Source organism: Choloepus didactylus, chromosome 2 (assembly GCF_015220235.1).
Source record: "Choloepus didactylus isolate mChoDid1 chromosome 2, mChoDid1.pri, whole genome shotgun sequence".
In the NCBI taxonomy this organism is placed as follows: domain Eukaryota; kingdom Metazoa; phylum Chordata; class Mammalia; order Pilosa; family Megalonychidae; genus Choloepus; species Choloepus didactylus.
In genome coordinates this window covers 114,844,963-114,866,814 of record NC_051308.1, presented here as the reverse complement: position 1 = coordinate 114,866,814, position 21,852 = coordinate 114,844,963, and the positions used below count along the sequence as shown (strand labels likewise).

Genomic DNA, 21,852 nt, shown 5'->3' with positions numbered 1-21,852 from the left:
GTAGTTCAGGTTTAATTTTTATTACGGTATTATCAAATGCTAGGTATTCTGTGTAGCCTCTTTTGTTTATTACTTATTACAGCCTGCCAACTAAATAAGGTTCTTGTAGTTTTGGAAATACACCTATCTGCAAGGTATTTAAGTTGCTGAAGATCTGCCTTTGAGTACCTCTATGTGTACTTCCTCCCATCAGCTTCCGTTATTATGAAAACATCTTTTTAAAACTGATTTGTTTTTGTTTAAGCTATCTGAAACTTCAGATTCTTGTGTCAGACATCAGAGCAAGACTTTTAGAATGATAGGTCTGTCTAGTCTGTGGAACTGATACACATGTAAATAGTTGACTTGTCTGCAAAAGTAGAGTTGTCTGCAGAGGTTCAGCTGCTTGGGTGGGTATTCTCCCAGCTGCTTTCCAGAGGCTGATTACCCTTACAGAACTATTCATGAGATAAGTAGGAAGTCATCTTTTATTTTTCTTCCTAAATACTGTATTTTTTATATCTATATGTCTCTCTAGTTTAAGTTATATTTACTTAGCATTTTTTAAAAATTGGGAGATTGATTAGATGAATATTTGAAAATCTTGGAAAATGTGATGATCTCTGTGAAAGTTTTGGAAACTTCTTCCTCTCCTTTTGCAGATCAGTGTAATCATCTATAAAGTTTGTAACCCTGTATGTAGTTTGTCTGCTGAATGTACCATGAGGGTTACTGCATTCTTTTCACCCATTGTTATAATCACTTTGATTCTGGTATGATTAAAAACTACTTTTTGGGTCTCTCTTCTCAAGATACATGAACTAAATTTGTCTTTACTTGGAAACAGCAATGAGTTTTGTTCTCTCTACCTGGTGTTTTGAACCCAAGGAAATGTGACACTAAACGTTTCCCTTGTGAGTTATGTGCTGATAGATTATTTTAGATTTCTCTGTCCTAACCAGTTATTCTTTATATCACTATGTAATAATCCTATTGTACTTTTCATCTTCAATATGTTGAAATAGATTAGACTTCAATATGTAGAAACAGATTAGACTTAAAAAACTAAAGTCTTTGTTCCTCAGTTTCCAAAAGAAATTGCGCAGGTTTAATATGGATTAAAAGTTGGTATTTAATTGTTAAGGGCTATCTTCCTTCAAATGTATAACTCTCATTATTGATTTTTAAATACTGTCTTTCCTAGATGAAGGTATTTTGAGCTGTTTTTTTTTTTTTTTTCCAGCAGTAGTGATAGATTTGCACTATCTTTTCATATTTATGCCCTGTACCTCTTGAGACCAATTGAATATTTAGGAAATGGGTCATTGGAATTCAAGGTGCAGGCTGTGGCCCTAGAACAAATTTATCAAATCAGATGAGGAACCATATTTTTAATTCTATTATGCAGTAATTCAAAAATAGTAGTGAATAGAATTTTAAAAATTAGTGTTGTTTCTTTGGTAATTTGTCTGATTTGGAAACTAAGGTAGTTGATCAAGTGCATAGATTTTATTCTTTGGTTAGCTTTCACTGTGATGAGTATACCAAATTAAAAACATCTGGGGGTTGCATTTAAATTAGCTTTGTAGGCAATGATTCAAAATGTACCAGATCTCAAATTTAATTTAGAGTGGTTTGGGGAAAGAATTTAGGACTGGACATTTTTGTATTGCTGGTGAATAACCAAGTGAAGTGTTCCTAAGAAATGGTGTACATAGGAGGGAAGTAGTCAGGTTGGGGAAAGCAATATGCGTTATAGTAATGTTCTTACCGATTTCTATCATTCATTGCCTCATAGTATGAAAGAAAAACCATTGTCACATCCAGCCCTACATTTGATAGAACCATTGAGTTGCTATATGCTGATCCAGTTTTTAAAGACACAAATTTAAAAATCAAACAAAAAATCATAACAAAACAAAATAAATCAGTCTTGTATATTTTTGTAATTTCAGTGTCAGAACTTTAAGAGCTCACTGGTAATTCTTTAGCCTCTCACATGGAGGAAGGGCATTGTGCTTAAATGTTTTCATAATAAGCATTTAGTTTTCATGAGATGAAACAATGTAATTACAATAGATTATTCCCAGAATTCACGTGAAATAAAGGCTTGTTTTTAAAATGTCAGTGTGTTTATTTCTTATTCCTTCTCCTTACCTCATTTTGCTATCCTTGGAACCAATGTTTTTATTTAAAAATTAGTTTTAAAAATTTAGTTACTTTCTAAGTTATCAACACTTCTGAATAAAAGAAAACATAGTTTCACTTTTAAATTGCTTACATAATTGAATATCATATTCTGTTCTTACTCTATCTTAAGGGTCATTTCTACTGCATCCCACAATAGAAAATTAAACCGTCACTGATACTGAAGTTTTGAAAAATATAAAGCTTACATAATGTTGTTAATACTTCCCCCCCAAATAGTGGAACTAATGTAAAAGCAAAAAAATAATGAAATTATGGAAGTACATGAAGGAAAACCATTATTGTGTTTGTGTGTTAGCCTTAATAATTTTAATATAGGAGAATATTTTAAAATTCTAAGATTGGAATTTTTTGTTCTAGGAGGGACATGAACAAGTTCATTTTTATTCTTGGTTATGAGTGGTTACATTGGCCTTATAGATAATTATCACATAGAAACTTTCCTTCTGAATAGGTTGATTATATTTTTCTATTTATTTATTTTATATCTTGAAGCTTGAGACTTATACTTTTTTTCTGAATGACAAATATGATTCAATTGTTCAGAAATAAATCTGTCTGAGTATATTATAATATTTACATAATGATTGACTTGAGATTAGAAGATTTGAGGGCTCTCTCACTCCTTCCCAATAATAAACTCTTTTATCTCCTTTGACTAGAGGTATTAAGATTGAGAAACAGATGAGCCTTATTTGTACTTTTCCTGTCTCAGGCTGCATTCTTTGAAATAGAATTCCCAGCCAAGGGTAGAACATCCCAGTGATGGTAAGCAGTTTATTTTGACCAGTTATTTATTCTTTCTATCCATTTTTTGGGAAGACCAGATGCTGATTGACACACTTTCTGGTTTCTCAACCCTGCCAAGACCAAACTTCATCATTATTAATATTCTCTTTTGCCCAATATTGAATTTCTGGATGTAGGTACTTAAAAGAATTGGTAGAATGATTGAATCATTGCTTTTGAATATTAAAAAAGGAATGAAAGGATCTGTGAAGTAGGGCTTTTCATAGAATCTGGAAAATCGGCCTAACTCCATCTATGTGTAGTTGACAATTTGTTGTTTTTCCCCCCATCTGCCAAAGACGAGGCTTAGGGTATATAGCTGGGCAAAGAATAATTTGTCAGAATTATTGCATTAAGGAATGCTACATAACTGGCCTTAAAAAAAATCAAGAATAGAAAACTGAAATTGATTATAATTTGGGGACCTTATAACTTTGATGTAGATGTTTTCTCCTCACTTGAATTTAGGCAGTTGTTCAGGATAGAAAATGGTTACACTAAAATCACAACCAAAGAGAAGCAAAGTGGTTTTTAAATTTTGTTTGTTTGATTGGTGGGCAGAGAAAGAAACAAGGGATAAGTGACGGTGAAATTGTTTTGTGGGTCTAGCTTCCTCAGTGAAAATAAAATATCATTTAACTTTTTAAAGCTATGGCATTTTTCTGATTTGAAAATTTTAGATCTTGGTTTGATTTTCATGACAGAAAATGAAATAGCACACCTTATCTTCTTCTTTATTTTTAATTTAATTTTTTTTACTTTGAAATAAATTCAAAGTTATAGGAACAGTTGCAAAAACAATACTAACCCCATACATAGAACTCCGTCATACCCTGACCCCCCCCCCCCGATAGCCCAGTCCACCAGCATTAACATGTTGTCCTGTCGCTATTTCTTTCCCTCCCTCCCTCCCTCCCTATCATCCATCATCTATTGCTCTGTCTTCTGAACATATGAGAGCTAGCTGCACACGTCTGTGAACAAACACTATAATTCACATGTACACTTCCCATGAACAAGAACATTCTTTTATGCAATCCCATTAAGCGCAGCTAAGAAGTATGAGAGATTCAACAATGATACAAAACTTACATTCTGTATTTCCTTTTCCTTATGTCTCAACTGTGTCCCTTTGAGCCTCCTGTCCTCCATCCTCCAATCCCATCCAGGTTCATCCTTGGCATTCAATTGTCATCTATTTAGACTGTCTTTTTTTTTTTTCCAATTGTGGAAACATATATACAGCCTAAATCTTCCCATTCCACCCCCTCCCTAGCATTCCATTAGTGGGATTAATCACATTTAGAATGTTGTAAGGCTCATTCCCACCGTCCATTACTAGAACTTTCCCTTCACCTCAAATAGCAACCTTACACTCATTTCTTAACTCCCCATTGCCCCTTCCCCCATTTCTCTTACCCATACTCTACTTTTCATCTCTATGGTCATATACTCTGATAATTTCTTTGTGTTTACTGTGGGGCTTAAAATTAAACTCTTAAATCCATAACAATCTTGTTTTTCTTTGATACCACCTTCACTTCGATAGGACACATAAACTATGTTCCTCCACTCCTCCATTCCCCCACCTTTATATAGTTGTCTAAAATTACATATTTTACATTGAGTTCAAAACCACTGATTTGTCATTAGAGTTTGTGTATTTTATATCATGTAGGAAGTAAATAGTGGAGTTACAATTCAAAAATTATTGACTTCTATTTGTATTCCATTGTGGTTGGAGAATGTGCTTTGAGTATATTCAATTTTTTTTAATTTATTGAGGCTTGTTTTATATCCCAGCTTATGGTCCCTTCTGGAGAAAGATCTGTGATCACTAGAGAAAAATGAGTGTCCTGGTGCTTTGGGATGTAAGGTACTATATATGTCTGTTAAAATTCTCTATATCTCTTTCTCCTTTCTTTGTTTCTCTGATGGTAGGGCTCACTTTAGTATCTGAAGTAGGGCAGGTCTTTTATTGGCAAAGTCTCTCAGCATTTGTCTGTCTGTGAAAAATTTAAGCTCTCCCTCAAATTTGAAGGAGAGTTTTGCTGGATAAGGTATTCTTGGCTGGAAATTTTTCTCTCTCAGAATTTTAAATATGTCATGCCACTGCCTTCTCGCCTCCATGGTGGCTGCTGAGTAGTCACAACTTAGTCTTATGTTGTTTCCTTTGTATGTGGTGAATTGCTTTTCTCTTGCTGCCTTCAGAACTTACTCCTTCTCTTCAGTATTTGACAGTCTGATCAGAATATGTCTTGGAGTGGGTTTATTTGGATTTATTCTATTTGGAGTTCGCTGGGCATTTATGCTTTGTGTATTTATATTGTGTAGAAGGTTTGGGAAGTTTTCTAGACCTTTACCCTTCTCTTCCCCTTCTGGGACACCAGTGAGTCTTAAGTTTGGATGTTTTATTTTATCTGTCGTATCCCTGAGATCCATTTCGATTTTTTCGATTTTTTCTCCATTCTTTCTTTTGTTCTTTCATTTTCTGTTCTGTGGACTTCTAGGACACTGAGACGTTGTTCAGCTTCCTCTAATCTTGTATTGTGAGTATCCAGAGTCTTTTAATTTGGCCAACAGTTTCATAAGATCTTCTGTTTTTTTATTTACTCTTGCAATGTCTTCTTTATGCTCTTCTAGGGTCTTCTTTATGTCGCTTATATCCTGGGCCGTGGTCTTCTTGATGTCCTTTAAATCCTTTGCCATGTTTTCGTTCCTTGATTGTAGTTCTTTGATTAATTGTGCCAAGTACTGTGTCTCGTCTTATATTTTGATTTGGGTGTTTGGAATTGGGTTCTCCATATCATCTGGTTTTATCATATGCTTTAAGATTTTCTGTTGTTTTTGGCCTCTTGGCATTTGCTTTGCTTTATAGGGTTCTTTCAAGTTGTAAAAAAAAGATACCAATTTAATTTTTCAGAAACACAGGTTGGTGGCATGCACTTTCTCTAACTAACCAGCAGATGGCGTCTGCAAGTCACCTATACCCCTCAAGTCAGTTCTCAACCTTGTCCCCGCGGTGTGTGGGGAAATGATTCTTGTGGGGTTCAGTTGGTGAACTCAGTTTGGGTGTGTTGCTGGAGCCATCTGCCCTGAATGTGGGGTGTGTGTCTGGGTGGCCAGGGAGGAAGGGCAGCTTTAATATTCAAACCCCCCAGGTTTCCGGAGATTCAAGGCCGACGCAAGAGTCTAAGCCTTCATTTCAGTTGAGCCCCAGACCCTCTCTCTCGCTGACCCACAAACCACTGGACTTGCGTAGCATCTCTGGGTTTTCCAAGTGGGCCGCTTTTCTCACCTGTGATCTTCCAGGACCTCTGCTGAGGGAATGCTGTGCTACGTCACCAGTGTGCGCCGTCCCTCAAGGGAAGCCCCGGGCTGCCGGGCCGTGCAAGGGCGCTCTCAGCCTGATGCAAAGATGGCTGAATGGGGCGTCTCAACCCCCGCCTCCTTGCACAGTTCCTCCTTCCCAGCTCTGGGACAACCGGCGGGGCTCTGGGCTGTGGGCACGGCCCTGGGCAGGAGTTTATCCAGCCCTCCGGGGAGCCAGCTGCAAGCCGCGGGGTTTCTTTCTGCTTCCGGCTCTCCCCTCCTCTCCCCTGGCCCCGAGGGTGTCTGCAGCGGGCTATCCTCCAGGCCAGATACCAAGAGGCCAGCTCAGCCCTCTTCTGCTGTGTTTTACTGCATGGTTCCCACTATTGCAGCTGCAGCCACTCCTGGGTTTTTCCCTTTTTTTTTTTTTTTTTTTTAAAGAGCCCATTGGTCTCCAAACGCCAACCCCTGGCTTCCCCACACCGCAGCACGGCTGCGGGTCTTCCAGCCAGCTTACTTGTTTCAGAATGCAGACTCCTGGTTTCGCGAAGTGTACGGCCCCCATGGTACTAACAGACCTCGTCCAGCTGGTGCATCGATGTAACCGGTATTCTGGGTCACTTTCTGGTTTTTATCTATTGTTTTTCACAGAGGTGTTTTTTTGCCCTGTCTCACCTAGCCACCATGTTAGGTTCTCCACACCTTATCTTCTTATTGAATTATTTACTAAGAAATCATGATAGAGTCCTAATCTTCCGACTGGGAACTATTTAATGTCTGACAACAGAGGTTAGATCCACTTTGATATATTTGTTTTTTGACTCTTGATTCTTAATTTTTAAAATTCGTATTTTAAGATTAGAAAAGTAAAATCAGTATGTTTTGGAAAATTTGGAGGCTTTGGAAAAAAAAAATCACCCATAATCTTACTGTCCTGATACAACTACTTTTTATAAAAAAATCATATTTCTTATTGTGGTTTACAACATGTATACATAGATAGAAGTGATAACTTTCCAAGTGCAATTTAACAAGTAGTTAGCAAATTTCAAAGAATATTATGGGTTACAGTTCCATAGTTTCAATTATTACCTTATTGTGAAATATGTATACAAAAAGGTGATAACTTTCAAATTACAATTTAACAAGTAGCTATAGAGCCTAAAACAACGACTTGTTATATTTTGGCTATCTTATGCATTTTTATGAAATTGAAATAATTTTATATGCAATTTGTAATTCACTTTAAAACTTAATTTATTTCTTTTCTATAGCAGTTTTAGATTTACAGAAAAATTGAGTGATAGTAGGGTTTGTATACCTCCCACCCTCCTAAACACACATACAGTTATCTCCCTATTATTTAACATCTTACATTACTATGGTACATTTGTTAAAATTAGTGAATTAATATTTATAACTTATTACTAACTAAAGTTCGTAGTTATTCAGATTTCCTTAGTTTTTGCTTAATGTCTTTTCCATATTCTCACATTACATTTAGTTGTCATGTTTCCTTAGGCTCATCTTGGTCATGACAGTTTCTCAGCTTTTTCTTGTTTTTGTTAAGCTTTATGGTTTTGAGGAGTAGTGGTCATGTGTATTGTAGGATGTCACTATGTGCAGCCCAAACTTGAGTGGGGAGTTAGGCTTCCCCTTCTTAGGGTGGAATATCTACAAAATTTATTTGGAATTTTCCTGTACAGGAGATTTGTCTCTTCTCTCTCACTTATTAATTTATTCAATCATTTATTTATATTTATTTCATACTTTGGGTTATAACCCACTATGTTATTTGTTACTCCAATTGCTTTATCTTTGGCTATTGGCAGCTTTTTCAGCTGGCTCCTGTGCCTTGTTGACATACCCCAATCAATGTGTGTTTTTTGTTTTTGTTTGTCTGAGCACTTCCTTCTCTTCTGGCACTATAGGATGCTCCGGGCTGATCTTGTTACAGTTGGAGCTCCAGGCTTAAAATCAGCCATTACTCCAAAGAGACCTGGTTCCTTTCATTGGAGAATGGTATTAGAAATGAAGATCTGGGTGCTAGGTGTGGTTTTTCTTTTAGGACCTCTCAGCTGACAGAGCTGAGAAATGTTGTGTGTGTATATACAGGCATTTATAAATATCTCTATATGTAACCATTTGCATCTATATTAATTTAAACGTAAGTTCTTAATGATGTTTCCACTCTATTCCCACATGGATTATTCTAGCCTCCTTCCCTTGTTAACTCGTAAATTTCCACAGTGGGAACCGTCACTCCTCCATTTACCATCCATTTACTTAATTGTTCAATTCCTGTATACATATATAGCACTGTCAGAATTGTTAACTCATACCCCTGTGGAAAACAACTTTATTGACTGAACACTTATGGGCAGTTCATTTTACCTTTAGTCTTGCAGACTTCGTTTCTAGAGTTACTTCATCTGCACTCATTTTCCCCATTCCCTTCAGTGAAATTGTTTCATGCATTTATAATTCAGTTAGATTCTCTTGTCACAGTATTCATTCTTTCCTAGGATTCCCCTGGTCTCTTGATTTTTTTTTTTAATTTGCATACATTAGGGTTCACTCTTTGTGTTTTTAGTTTGCATACATTAGGGTTCACTCTTTGTGTTGTAAGATTCTGTTGGTTCTGACAAATGCATAATATCATGTATCTGCCATTACAGTATCACATATAGAATAATTTCACTGCCCTAAAAATCCCGTTTCATCTATTCATCTATCCCCTCATCCCAAATCCCTGTCAAACACTTATCTTTTCTTTTTCCAAATATCTTATAATTGGAATCACACAGTATGTATCTTTTTCATTCTGACTTCTTGCACATAACAATATGCATTTAAGGTTTCTCTGAGTGTCTTTTCTTGGCTTGAGGGCTCATTTCTTTTTACAGTTGAATAATATTCCATTGTTTGGATATATCACAATTTGTTTATCCATTCACCTATTGAAGGACATTTTGGTTGCTTCCAATTTTTGGCAATTATGAATAAAGCTGCTCTAAATATTTGTGTACAGGTTTTTTTGTGGACGAAAGTATTCAGTTTAATTGGATAAATACCTAGGAGTAAGATTGCTGAATCTTTTTTAAGACTGTTTAGCTTTGACAGAAACTGCCAAACTATCTTTCAAAGGGTACCGTTTTGTATTCCCACCAACAAAGAATGAGAATTTCTGTTGCTGTACATCCTTTCCAGCATTTGATATTGTCAGGTGTTTTTTTGTTTGTATTTTAGCCAATCTAATAGGTATATTATTAGCATCTTCTAATAATATATGCTTATTTGCCATCTGTTTATCTTCTTTGGTGAGGTGTCCAGATCTTTTGCATATTTTTAAATTGTTTTAAGAGTTCTTTGTGTATTTTGGATACAAGTCCTTCATCAGAAATATGTTTTGCAAATATTTTCTACCAGACTGTGGCTTGTATTTTCATTCTCTTAACAGTGTCTTTTGCAGAGCAGAAGTTTTAAATTTTAATAAAGTTCAACTTACCAATTTTTTTTCATGAATCTTGCTTTTGGTGTTTTATCTAAAATCTATCTCCAAACCCAAGGTCACCTAGATTTTCCCTTATGTTATCTTCTCTTTTTATGGTTATATAGTTTTGCATTTCTCTTATCCATTTTTTAAAGTAGCATTGGCTGAAACATATTTCTGTTATTCTGTTCTTCATATTTACAGTTCTCAATGATTGCTTTACAATGTCTCAAATTGTTCTGCTATAGTTTTTTTTGACTATTCAAGAACAGAAAAAAATAATACAAATTTGGAAACAACCTAAATAATGATTAATATGTTTGTGCCTAACTTTTTCTATGTTTAGGATTACTTTATTTATTCTTTGAACAAATATTTGAGAGCCATCTAAATGATACATGTAGAAGTTCTTGCCCTCATGGAGTTCATATTTTGGTGGTTTTCTTAGGATAAATTCTGAGTAATGCCAGTAGGAGTTGAAAAAATATGAACAATTTTTTTTTATGGCATCAGATCAATATTACTAGTGAAATTGCTTTACAAAAGGGTTTTAGTTATACAGTTATCTCATATTCCAAATGGTATAAATTTACATTAAAAGTAATTGAGATAATGTTTTAGAAACATTTAGCCATTCGCTTCCACTAGTTGTGCTTCTCTCATCCCACCCACCAATAAATTAGGTGTTGTAAGATGTAATATACAAAATTTGTTATTTCTGAGACAAAACTCCAACGAGTTCTTGATATTTAATGCTCCAAAATAGTGATTTTTGTGGAGACCTTTTAAACTTCCCCTCCTTTGGCTATGCTTTTTGCTTATGCATATCTGAATCTCATATCACAAGAGTTTAAGAGCAAAGTGTAAACGTGATTGCAAAGACAGTTAGTCATTAAGGGTATTCTCTTGACTTGATTGTTTGCCTAAGTAAGATAGCAAGGAGGCAGAGTTTGATGAGAAGGAGCTAATCTAAGCCAGTCAGATGATTTAACTGTAAAATTAGAAAGGACAAATATTCATATTTAAGTGATACAGTAGTTCCTTGTTTTACACTTCAGTTTCTGTTATAGCTGTATTCAGCAACTGGGCAGTGAACCAATGAAAAGTCAAAGGAAATGACTCTCTTCTGATATGCCAGGGGTCTGCTTTTCTCCAACTTGTGAGATCTTCACCCAATTTCAAGAAGATATATTGTGGAGAATGTAGGGAGTTCATTTTAAAAGTTCTTTATAGTTGAAAAGGTGGTATAACAGCTATTTTAAATGCAAAAATAATTGCCCATAGTTACAGTCACCTCAACTCAACTATTTTCATTTCTTACATGTGCCTTTCTTATGGGCAAAAACATTTTACATGCTTGTAATCACAATGGACAATGTTTTAACATTTCAAATGCAAAAAACAAAAAACAAAACTTATAATCCATAATCTTTGTTTTTTGCATCTAACATAAATAAGAACTTTCCATGTTTTTAAGAGGTGTATAGTCCATTTGCTTGATAACTTCAGTGTGTTTGAAGGTTTCCTTAATATTAGTATTTGACTGAACAAATTGACTGAACAAAAACTGTCAGAAGAAAATGCTTTACAGCCTGAATGCTTAAAAAAATCTAACAAAAGGAATTTAGTCTCCTAAAGAAAATCTGAATTATATTTGTAATTCCATACAGTGGAATTAATCCAGTGTTGGGTGATTTTGACTTTTGTCTCTCATATTATGGCTTTAATAAACTTGAACTAGATGCTGCTGCTATCTGACCTAACTTTAAAATCATCTGTTGCCGAGGTTCTTGCCTATACTAGGCTTGAAACTATACTAGTATCCTGTTATTTATAGGAGATGAAGAGAAAAAGTCAAAGCAGTAACGGGTAAAACTAGCTCTTGGCTTAATTTTCTCTTCATAACATCCATGAAATAGTCTCTTAAGACTTGCAGATATCCACAGTTAAGCTTATTTTCAACAAAGATAAGGGAGGTGAAGGAAGAAGCATGTGTTTTATCCGTTAAAAATTTTGAAGCTGCAGATATGTGCAGAGATTCATATATTAGGATTGTCATAGCAACATTGTTCATAATAGCAAAAAATTAAAAGTAATCTGAAAGTAGAATAGGGGTTACGTTTCATTCTGATGATAGATTACTATTTCACATTTATAAATGAGGCTATTATATTTCTATTTTTAAATCAACTTTACTGAGGTTTAATATGTATACAGTGAAATGCACGTTTTTATGCAATTTTATTGAGATATAATCACATAACATACAGTCATTCAAAGTGTACAGTCACTTCACAGTATCATCATTTAGTTGTGCGTTCATCTCCACAATTAAACTTTGAACGTTTTCATTACTCCAAAAAAATAAAATTAAAATTAAAATAAAAAAGAATATCCAAAACATCCCATTTCCCTCCTCCCCCATTGTTCATTTACTCTTAAAATACAGTTTAATTGAGATATATTCACACACCCTACAGTCATCCACAGTGTACAGTCATTCACAGCACCATCATACAGTTGTGCATTCATCATCAGAATCAATTTTTGAACCTTTTCCTTAGTCCAAATTAAAAATAAAAGCAAAAAAGAACACCTAAATCTGTCCATCCTCTCCATGCCACCCTATTCTTCATCTAATTTTTGTCCCCATTTTTCCACTCATCTCTCCATACACTGGATAAAGGGAGTGCGAGCCACAAGGTTTTCATCGTCACACAGTCACACTATGCAATCTACATAGTTATACAATCTACATAGTTATACAATCGTCTTCAAGAATCAAGATCACTGGGTTGTGGTTTGACCACTTCAGGTATTTCCCTCTAGCAGTTTCAACACACTGAAAGGTGATATCTACATAGCGCATAAGAATACCCTCCAGAGTGACCTCTCGACTCCATTTGAAATCTCTTAGCCACTGGAACCTTATTTTGTTTCATTTCTCTTCCCCCTTTTGGTCAAAATGATCCTTGATCTCACCGTGCTGGGTCCAGGCTCATCTCCAGGAGTTATTTCCCGCATTGCCAGGGAGTCATGTCCCACATAGCGAGGAGGGCAATGAGTGGCTTAGAGAGAGGGGAGGCCATATCTAAGCAACAAAGAAGCTCTCTGAGGGACACTCCTGGGCACAATTATGTGTGGGCTTAGCTTCTCCCATGCAGCAAACCAGCCTCACAGGGGAAAGCCCCCAAGATCCAGGGCTCAGCTCACTAAATTGGCAGTCCTCAATGCTTGTGGGAAAATCAGCAGTGGCCCAGGTGGGGAAGTCTAACACTTCCACATTTCTCCCCAGCCCCTCAGGGGGCCCTGCAAATACACTTATACTCTCTGCCTATATCACTCTGGGATGTGTCAGGATTTCATCTCAGCCTGTGCAAACTCACCAAATCCCACTTTCCATTCACTGCTCCCTGCATCTATGGTGTTCAAACAAACTGATGGTACAAGTTAAATTATCTAGTGCAAATGCACACATTTTTAAGTGTAGAATTTAAATTTTGGCAAAAGTATGCACCCATTTAACCATACCCCAGTTAAGATGTAGAACACTTCCATCATTTCAGAAGACTTCCTTATGCCTTTTTGTGTTCAGTACTCTCCCTTTCCTGCTTCCCCTCCAGACAATCACTGATAAGATTTCTACCCCTATAGAATAGTTTTGTCAAATAAACGAAATCAAATTCTTTTTTGCCTGACTTCTTTTGCTCAGTGTATTTTTGAGATTCATCCACGTTGTGGATATCAGTAGTTTGTTCCTTTTTATTGCTGAGTAATACTCTGTTGTACTATTATGCCACAGTTGTTTATCTATTCATCTGTTGATAGACATTTGGACTTTTTTTAGTTTTGGACTATTATGAATAAAGCCGCAATAAAAATTTGACAGTTGTTTGTGGGGACATGTTTTCCTCTTGGTTAAATATCTAGGAGTGGAATTGCTGGATCATACAGTAAATGTATGTTTAGTGTTAAAAGAAACTGCCAAGTTGATTTTGTTTTATACTTCCATAAGTAATATATGAGAATTCTAGTTGCTCCACATCCTCATCAACACTTGATTTTGTCACTCTTGTATTTTAGCCATTCTTTTGGGCATGTAGCCATTGTGTTTTAATGTACAATGTTGAAAAGAATATCTCATTCCTTGCAGTTATAGGAATGTTTTGTCTGTTTTTTATAGACTACCTCTGAGGAACTAATTATCCTTTAATTACTTTTTGGCATGTCACCGGGTGTAGAAGATAATATTCTGTTTACCATGTAGAATGGCTCCTTGCTATGGTAAATATAGTGATTGGCTTTGTCACATTTCCATCCATACCTAGTTTTCATTGTATACAGCTTCCTTTGTAAACAGTGTATGCAAATTCTGACTACTTAGAGCTTTTTCTCCTGTTTCTGGGAGTTTTTATACTAGCTTTGCAATTTTGCCAGCTTGCTAACTGGTCCAATAGAAATCTTATTTAAAGCCACTTCCATTAGCTAGGTGAAGCTCTGTCCTGTGGGGCCAAGTGTTGATTTAATGTAAAAGTGAGGCAAATTTTATTAAAATTATCAAGTGTATCTGTGCAACACAGAAGACATAAAGTAAATTGCGTATTACCTAGTTGCCTAAGGAAACAACTTCTGGTCTATTTGTAGATTGTTGGAATGTTCTTCTAGTCTTTTTTTTCCCCCCAATGTTTTATTATGAAAAATTTCAAACATACAGAAAAGTTGGAAAAAACAAAACAAAACAACAACTATACAGTGGATACCCATATACCCAATAAACATTTAACTCTATTCGCTTAATCACACATCTGTTGGAATTTTTTTTTAATTGTGTTTTAAGCTACTGGCTTTCATTTGTGGAAGAACCCAGATGGATAGGTCTTATTGGGCACTATCCCAATAAGTGTGGTCTGGGACTTCATGGTTCTCTGATATGGTGGCCTTATGAAGGTGGCCATCTTGTGATCCCTGTGATCATTGGTTGCATTTATTTTTAGATGAGTTCTAAGCAGTTATTGTTACAAAGTCAGAAGAATGGCAAGGGGAGCTGGTGGTAGAAAGGGTTTGTAGTATCAGGGAGGCCAAAATACTACCAACCTGCTTGCCTCGCTGATAAAAATACTATAGCATGAATAACTACCATTTATTGACTGGTTACCATGTTCTAGATTCTGTGCTAAGTGCTTTATCATTTCTCACTGCAATTCCATTAGCAATAGGTATTATTTGCACCATTTATGGATGAGGAAATTGAGTCTTATTGCGGTGACCTAATATCTTGTATCTGTTAAATGACACAGTTGGTATTCAAACCCAAGTCTAACTCCAAAACCCATGCTTTGACCCAGAAGTCTGTACTGCTAAAACTTCCCTTCATTGCAGAATTTACATTTTGCATTCATTTATGTCTTTAGAATTGTTCAAAGTATTGGGCCACACCTAATTTGGGCCTGATATAGTAGCATTCTTGTGGAAAATAGAATATTATATAAACATTTTTATGACCGGAAAACCTCTTGATTCTTGAGAAGGTAGTACACTATTTGAAATGAGACATCCTGGGGTTTTAAATGATATAATTTTGTTCTCTGAAAAATGAAGGGATTTCCAGCTTTGTATTAAATTGTGAAATGTGTAACATTCCTTCTATAGTTGAACCAAGTAAATATTACCAAGTGTGTTTAGAATGTAACAGAATGTAACACTGGTCATTTTTTCCTGTCTTTTTTTAAAAGAGGTTTTTGACATAATAGCCAATTTGAAGCTTGGCTTTACTAATAAACAGGTAAAATTTAAGCAAGCCAGTTTAAAGAATCGCCATCTTGATCCCTGACTGTTTTTGGAGTAAACCACACTTAAGTTTCTCTGACAGTTTTCAGGGCTTTTTTTTTTTTTTTTTTTTTTTTTTTTGAGTCACTGTAGAAGCAATGTACTCTGGCTTGAAAACTGAGTTGGGTGGAGATGTGCATTTAAAGCAGTAGTTGTTGAACTTTTTGGAGATTACGTATTCCTTTTTGAAACTGGCAGAGCTGTGAACTTTCTCCCCAGAAGAAAGCACATATATGCCCACATATACAATTTTGCACACAAATTATGTGGTGTTCCCTGACCCCCAAGTCTATTTGCGGAGTAGCCCAGATTAAAAATCCTTCATTTAAAGGAAAAAAATTAGAGAGTTGAAAAGTAAGATATGAGCATCTGTTCTTAAAGTTTTTCTACTTGCACATCTCATAAAATTAATTGTACTAACATAAACATCTTGTTTTAGTATCAAACATGTTGCTTACAGTTTTTAAAGTGTTAGTTTCCTCAATTTGTAAAAATCTTAACCTAGATATTTGTGAATAAGCTAAGTTCTCTGATGATTTCTAACCCTTTTTTTCTTTCAATTTTATTTCTTCTATCATCAAAGTATTTTCTCAGAACTACTTCTGAGGCCAAAGAATTAGATGAAATCCTTTGTCAGTCCCTAACTTTAGGTTTCCATTTCTTCTTTAACCAAAATCTCTTTATAGTACATAGTACTTCTTTCCTCTTTTTACCTTTTAATGCAAGTGTTCAGGCATTGTTCCAGTCAAGTTACATATTTTATTACATTAATCCTCATAGTAACCCTGTTAGGGAGTTAGTGTTGCCATTTTACAGATGAAAATAAGGCTAAGAAAGGTCAAATAACTCAATCAAGTCCAATTCTGCTACTAATAGGCAGAGTCAGGATTTGAACCCAGGTAGGTCTGGCTCCAAAGCCCATTTTTCCATCCTTCTGTATGATCAAGGAGTTGACCATGTTTTTCTGTTTGCTGCTTTGATCTGATCTGAATTTTTAAAGTCCAAATTACCATCAGTGGTAATTGTGTTTTCTTCTACAGTTAGCCCATTGTAAAATTACTGAATTTTTGTGTGAATGTTAGACTGTAGGTTGTAAACTGTCAGTAGTACTGAATTTAGCTCGGTAGATTGTTAAAACCAAAATAAGGAAAGAAGCCAGCTGGGTGATCTCCTGCCTGTTCTGTTTACATAAATGGATGTTTCAGATACCAGTCTCTGACAGAGATAGTTCCAGTGACTGAAAAGTTTATGGAAGGCTTGTTACTAAACTTACTGTCATTTTCAGGAAGGAAGAACTCTAATGGTTTGGAAAAGGACTGAAAAAGAGTTTTAACTTTAAATATCAAATTGATTAGAGGCCAGGTGTATTACTTCCTTACTCTCTTGGGATAGCCATGGGAGGGAGCCTCTAGACCAGCTGCCCAGTGGCTTTTGGCTGAGACGGCAGGCTGGGTTAGCATTCTAGGATGGTAGTTGGGTTTGCTGAGTGAGTTTTGTGAGACTCAGCATATTTCTTGACAGAATTATTGCTCTTCCAAACCCTGTACTTTTCCTAGTTTCAGCCTTTTTATACACTGTGAAACAGGAGAATGAGTAGGTTGATTTACTATATAACTGTAGATGTATATTTTCTAGTCTGATTTGGTTATATAGGACTTTAAGTGAGATAGCACAAAGCAGAAAAAAGTAGATAGAATCCTAAGAGAGATGACTTGAAGTGATCGAAAGGACAAAGGCAGTTGAGTCAGAATGAGATTTTAGAGAGGTAATCTTGCCTTTTTTTCAAACCAGCTATACAGGAAATCTAGTGTGTATGAAGATAAATGCCATTTAACTCCCCAGGTAATGAAACTTGGTATAAAGGAAAATAAAGTTGACTAATTTGGGAATATGGGGAGAAATTGGATATAAATGTAAAGATATCTTGAGTTACACTTCTTGAGTATTCACAAATTAAGGGAATATGTTTTATGAAAAGTTTTCTTTTAACAGAATTCCCATAAGGTTTAAAAAAGGACAACGAGTATAATTTAAATGGCAGAATTGTCAAAAGCCACTTTGATTGTATTGTACACATGCTTAGTTTGGATGAGGAAATTGGACCATTTAGCTTAAAAAGCTTTGTTTCCTCCTCAGCTTCACCCTCTGTTTCCCATGTGTTTTCCTGGAGCTGTGTGTGGGATTCTAGTATAGAGGAAGGATAGGTCCTCACACTTGCTTCCATCCCCTTCCTTCCATCCCCCAGAAGTTCACTAACAGTTTTTCACATTAGGATCTGTGAAAACATAAACAACCTTTCTGGAACCAAATTAATCTTTTGATTTTATGGTTCATTCTGTGTGATACCAGAATGGGGGCAGGAGGGTGGAGATATAAGGTATTTAGACCCTTCTGGTTTATGGGATTGTTTTTTTCCCTTTTTTCCCCTTAGGAACGGCGTGAATGTTGAGGGGGCGACACACAAGCAGGTGGTGGACCTGATCCGAGCAGGCGAGAAGGAATTGATCTTGACAGTATTATCCGTACCTCCTCATGAGGTGGATAACCTAGATCCCAGTGACGACTCGTTGGGACAATCATTTTATGATTACACAGAAAAGCAAGCAGTGCCCATATCGGTCCCCACATACAAACATGTGGAGCAGAATGGTGAGAAGTTTGTGGTGAGTGTCAGCCCAACTCAATCCTCAAACATTAGCTTTTGTTTCCCCTAAACTTATCATTTACAATATATATTAGAGTGGTAGAATAAAAGACTGCAATTTAGGTCAGTTTATCTACCAGGAAGGAGTGTTCACACATAAATTATAGACCCTGACCTAATTTATTGGGCAGGGTGGGGAGTGAACTACAGTAATAGAGAGTCCCATTTCTACTTAAGTATAATTCTGTTTATTTCCAGAACAGTTTTAAGTTTGTACTCCGATATGTTGTAAATGTGTGAATTTTGTTTTTTTGAATTGTTTTGTTTTGGTTGCCATATTTCTTTGCTAACAGCAGTCTCTCGCTTAATGATGACTGTAGAGTTCTAGAGCAAGATTAATTAAAGAATTAATGAAGGTGGGGTCTTTGAAAACATTCAGGTAATACAGAACTGATACATTTCAGAACTTGCTCATACCCTGCACTCCTCTCTACATCATGCTCTTTTTCTTTTTGTTTGGAGATACCTCTGTGAATCATTAACTCTGGTCTTTCCAAAGGTACTGTACTCTGAATGTAGTTCACCTGAGCTATTTTACACGTTCCTACTCTGTTGCTGTTGTAGATATACAGGAAAGCTCATCTTGAATTCTGGGTGTTGTGTGCCAGCTCCTTTCCTCAGTGCCTTTGTTTATTTTTTTTATTTTTTGCCTTTTTTTTTTCATTTTTATTGAGATTGTTCAGATACCATACAATTATCCAAAGATCCAAAGTGTACAATCACTTGCCTCTGGGTACCCTCATACAGCTGTGCATCCATCACACTTAATTTTTGTTCAATTTTTAGAAACTTTTCATTACTCCAGACAAGAAATAAAGTGAAAGATGAAAAAAGAAAAAAAGAAAAGGAAACTCTAATCCTCCTCTATCCCTAACCAACCCCCCTCAATTGTTGACTCCTAGTATTGATATAGTACATTTGTTACTGTTTATGAAAAAAAGTTGAAATACTACTAACTGTAGTATATAGTTTGTAGTAGGTATATAGTTCTTCCCTATATGCCCCTCTATTATTAACTTCTAATTGTATTGTCATACATTTGTTCTGGTTCATGAAGTGATTTCTAGTATTTGTACAGTTGATCATGGACATTGCCCACCATAGGATTCAGTTTTATACATTTCCATCTTTTGACCTCCAACTCTCCTTCTGGTGACATATATGACTCTGAGCTTCCCCTTTCCACCTCATTCACACACCATTCGGCGCTGTTAGTTATTCTCACATCTTGCTACCAACACCCCTGTTCATTTCCAAACATTTAAGTTCATCCTGATTGAACATTCTGCTCATACTAAGCAACCACTCCCCATTCTTCAGCCTCGTCCTATATCTTGGTACCTTATATTTCATGTCTATGAGTTTACATATTGTAATTAGTTCCTATCAGTGAGACCCTGCAATAATTGTCTTAATGTGTCTGGCTTATTTCACTCAGTATATTGCCCTTGAGGTTTTGTCATCAACCCATTTTTTTTAATATGGTTTTGTTCACTCACCATACATTCCATCCCAAGTAAATAATCGATGGTTTTCTGCATGGTCATACATTTATGTGTTCACCACCTTCACCACTATCTATATAAGAGCATCTACATTTCTTCCACAAGGCAGGAGGGAGAGTCAAAGAAGGTAGAGAGGCAAAAGAAAGAGGAAAGAAAAATGACAGCTAGGAAGCAGCAAAAGGAAAAATAACCTTAAATCAAAGTAGAATAAAGAATCAGACAATACCACCAATGTCAAGTGTCTAACATGCCTCCCCTATCCCCCCCTCTTACCTGCATTCACCTTGGTATATCACCTTTGTTACATTAAAGGAAGCATAATACAATGATTCTAATAGTTACAGTCTCTAGTTTATGCTGATTGCATCCCTCCCCCAATACCTCCCCATTTTCAACACCTTGCAAAGTTGACATTTGCTTGTTCTCCCTCGTAAAAGAACATATTTGTACATTTTATCACAATTGTTGAATACTCTAGATTTCACCAAGTTACACAGTCCCAGTCTTTATCTTTCCTCCTTTCTTGTGGTGTCTCACATGCTCCCCACCTTCCTCTCTCAACCGTATTCATAGTTACCTTTGTTCAGTGTACTTACATTGTTGTGCTACCATCTCCCCAAATTGTGTTCCAAACCACACACTCCTGTCTTCTATCACCCTGTAGTGCTCCCTTTAGTATTTCCTGTAGGGCAGGTGTCTTGTTCACAAAGTCTCTCATTGTCTGTCTGTCAGAAAATATTTTGAGCTCTCCCTCGTATTTGAAGGACAGCTTTGCTGGATACAGGATTCTTGGTTGGTGGTTTTTCTCTTTCAGTATCTTAAATATATCACACCACTTCCTTCTTGCCTCCATGGTTTCTGCTGAGAGATCCACACATAGTCTTATGAAGCTTCCTTTGTATGTAATGGATTGCTTTTCTCTTGCTGCTTTCAGGATTCTCTCTTTGTCTTTGACATTTGATAATCTGATTATTAAGTGTCTTGGCGTAAGCCTATTCATATCTCTTCTGTTTGGAGTACGCTGCGCTTCTTGGATCTGTAATTTTATGTCTTTCATAAGAGATGGGAAATTTTCATTAGTTATTTCCTCTATTATTGCTTCTGCCCCCTTTCCCTTCTCTTCTCCTTCTGGGACACCAGTGATACGTACATTATTGTACTTTGTTTCATCCTTGAGTTCCCGGAGACGTTGCTCATATTTTTTCATTCTTTTCTCCATCTGCTCCTTTGCGTGTAGGCTTTCAGGTGTTTTGTTCTCCACTTCCTGAGTGTTTTCTTCTGCCTCTTGAGATCTGCTGTTGTATGTTTCCATTGTGTCTTTCATCTCTTGTGTTGTGCCTTTCATTTCCATAGATTCTACTAGTTGTTTTTTTAAACTTTTGATTTCTGCCGTATACATGCCCAGTGCTTCCTTTACAGCCTCTATCTCTTTTGCAATATCTTCTCTAAACTTTTTGAATTGATTTAGCATTAGTTGTTTAAATTCCTGTATCTCAGTTGAAGTGTACGTTTGTTCCTTTGACTGGGCCATTACTTTGTTTTTCTTAGTGTAGGTTGTAATTTTCTGTTGTCTAGGCATGGTTTCCTTGGTTATCCAAATCAGGTTTTCCCAGACCAGAACAGGCTCAGGTCCCAGAGGGAAGAAGTATTCAGTATCTGGTTTCCCTGAGGGTGTGTCTTAGAAAATTGCTCCACCCTTTGATGCCTCAGGTCACTGTGCTTTTCTGCCCAGCAGGTGACACCTGTTAGCCTATAATTCTTGACTGGTGTGAGGAGGTATGGCTGTGTTCCCCCAGGCTCTGGGGTCTGGTTCTGAATGGAAAGGGCCCCACTCCTTTCCTCCTAGAGAAGACAGACCCCTCAGGTGGAGATCATTAGCATTTCAATGGTCTCTCTCTCTCTGCTTGTGGTGTCTCCACCCTTCCCAGAGTCACAGCCCTGGAAACTGAAAATGACTGGGGCTTTCTCCACTGAGCCAGAAAAGAAACAGATAGTCCCCTTCAGACCCAGTCCAAGGCGACCCTCCGGCTCTCCCA

General features: G+C 36.4%; 1 protein-coding gene across 1 annotated transcript in view; it reads left to right on the top strand.

Annotated features, from left to right (window-relative positions):
- SNX27 (sorting nexin 27) overlaps positions 1–21,852 on the top strand; it is a 124,331-nt gene that overhangs the window by 8,259 nt on the left and 94,220 nt on the right. Inside the window, exon 2 of the mRNA XM_037825982.1 lies at positions 18,039–18,270. Coding sequence (XP_037681910.1) covers positions 18,039–18,270 — 232 coding nt within the window. The remainder of the gene's footprint in view (positions 1–18,038; positions 18,271–21,852) is intronic.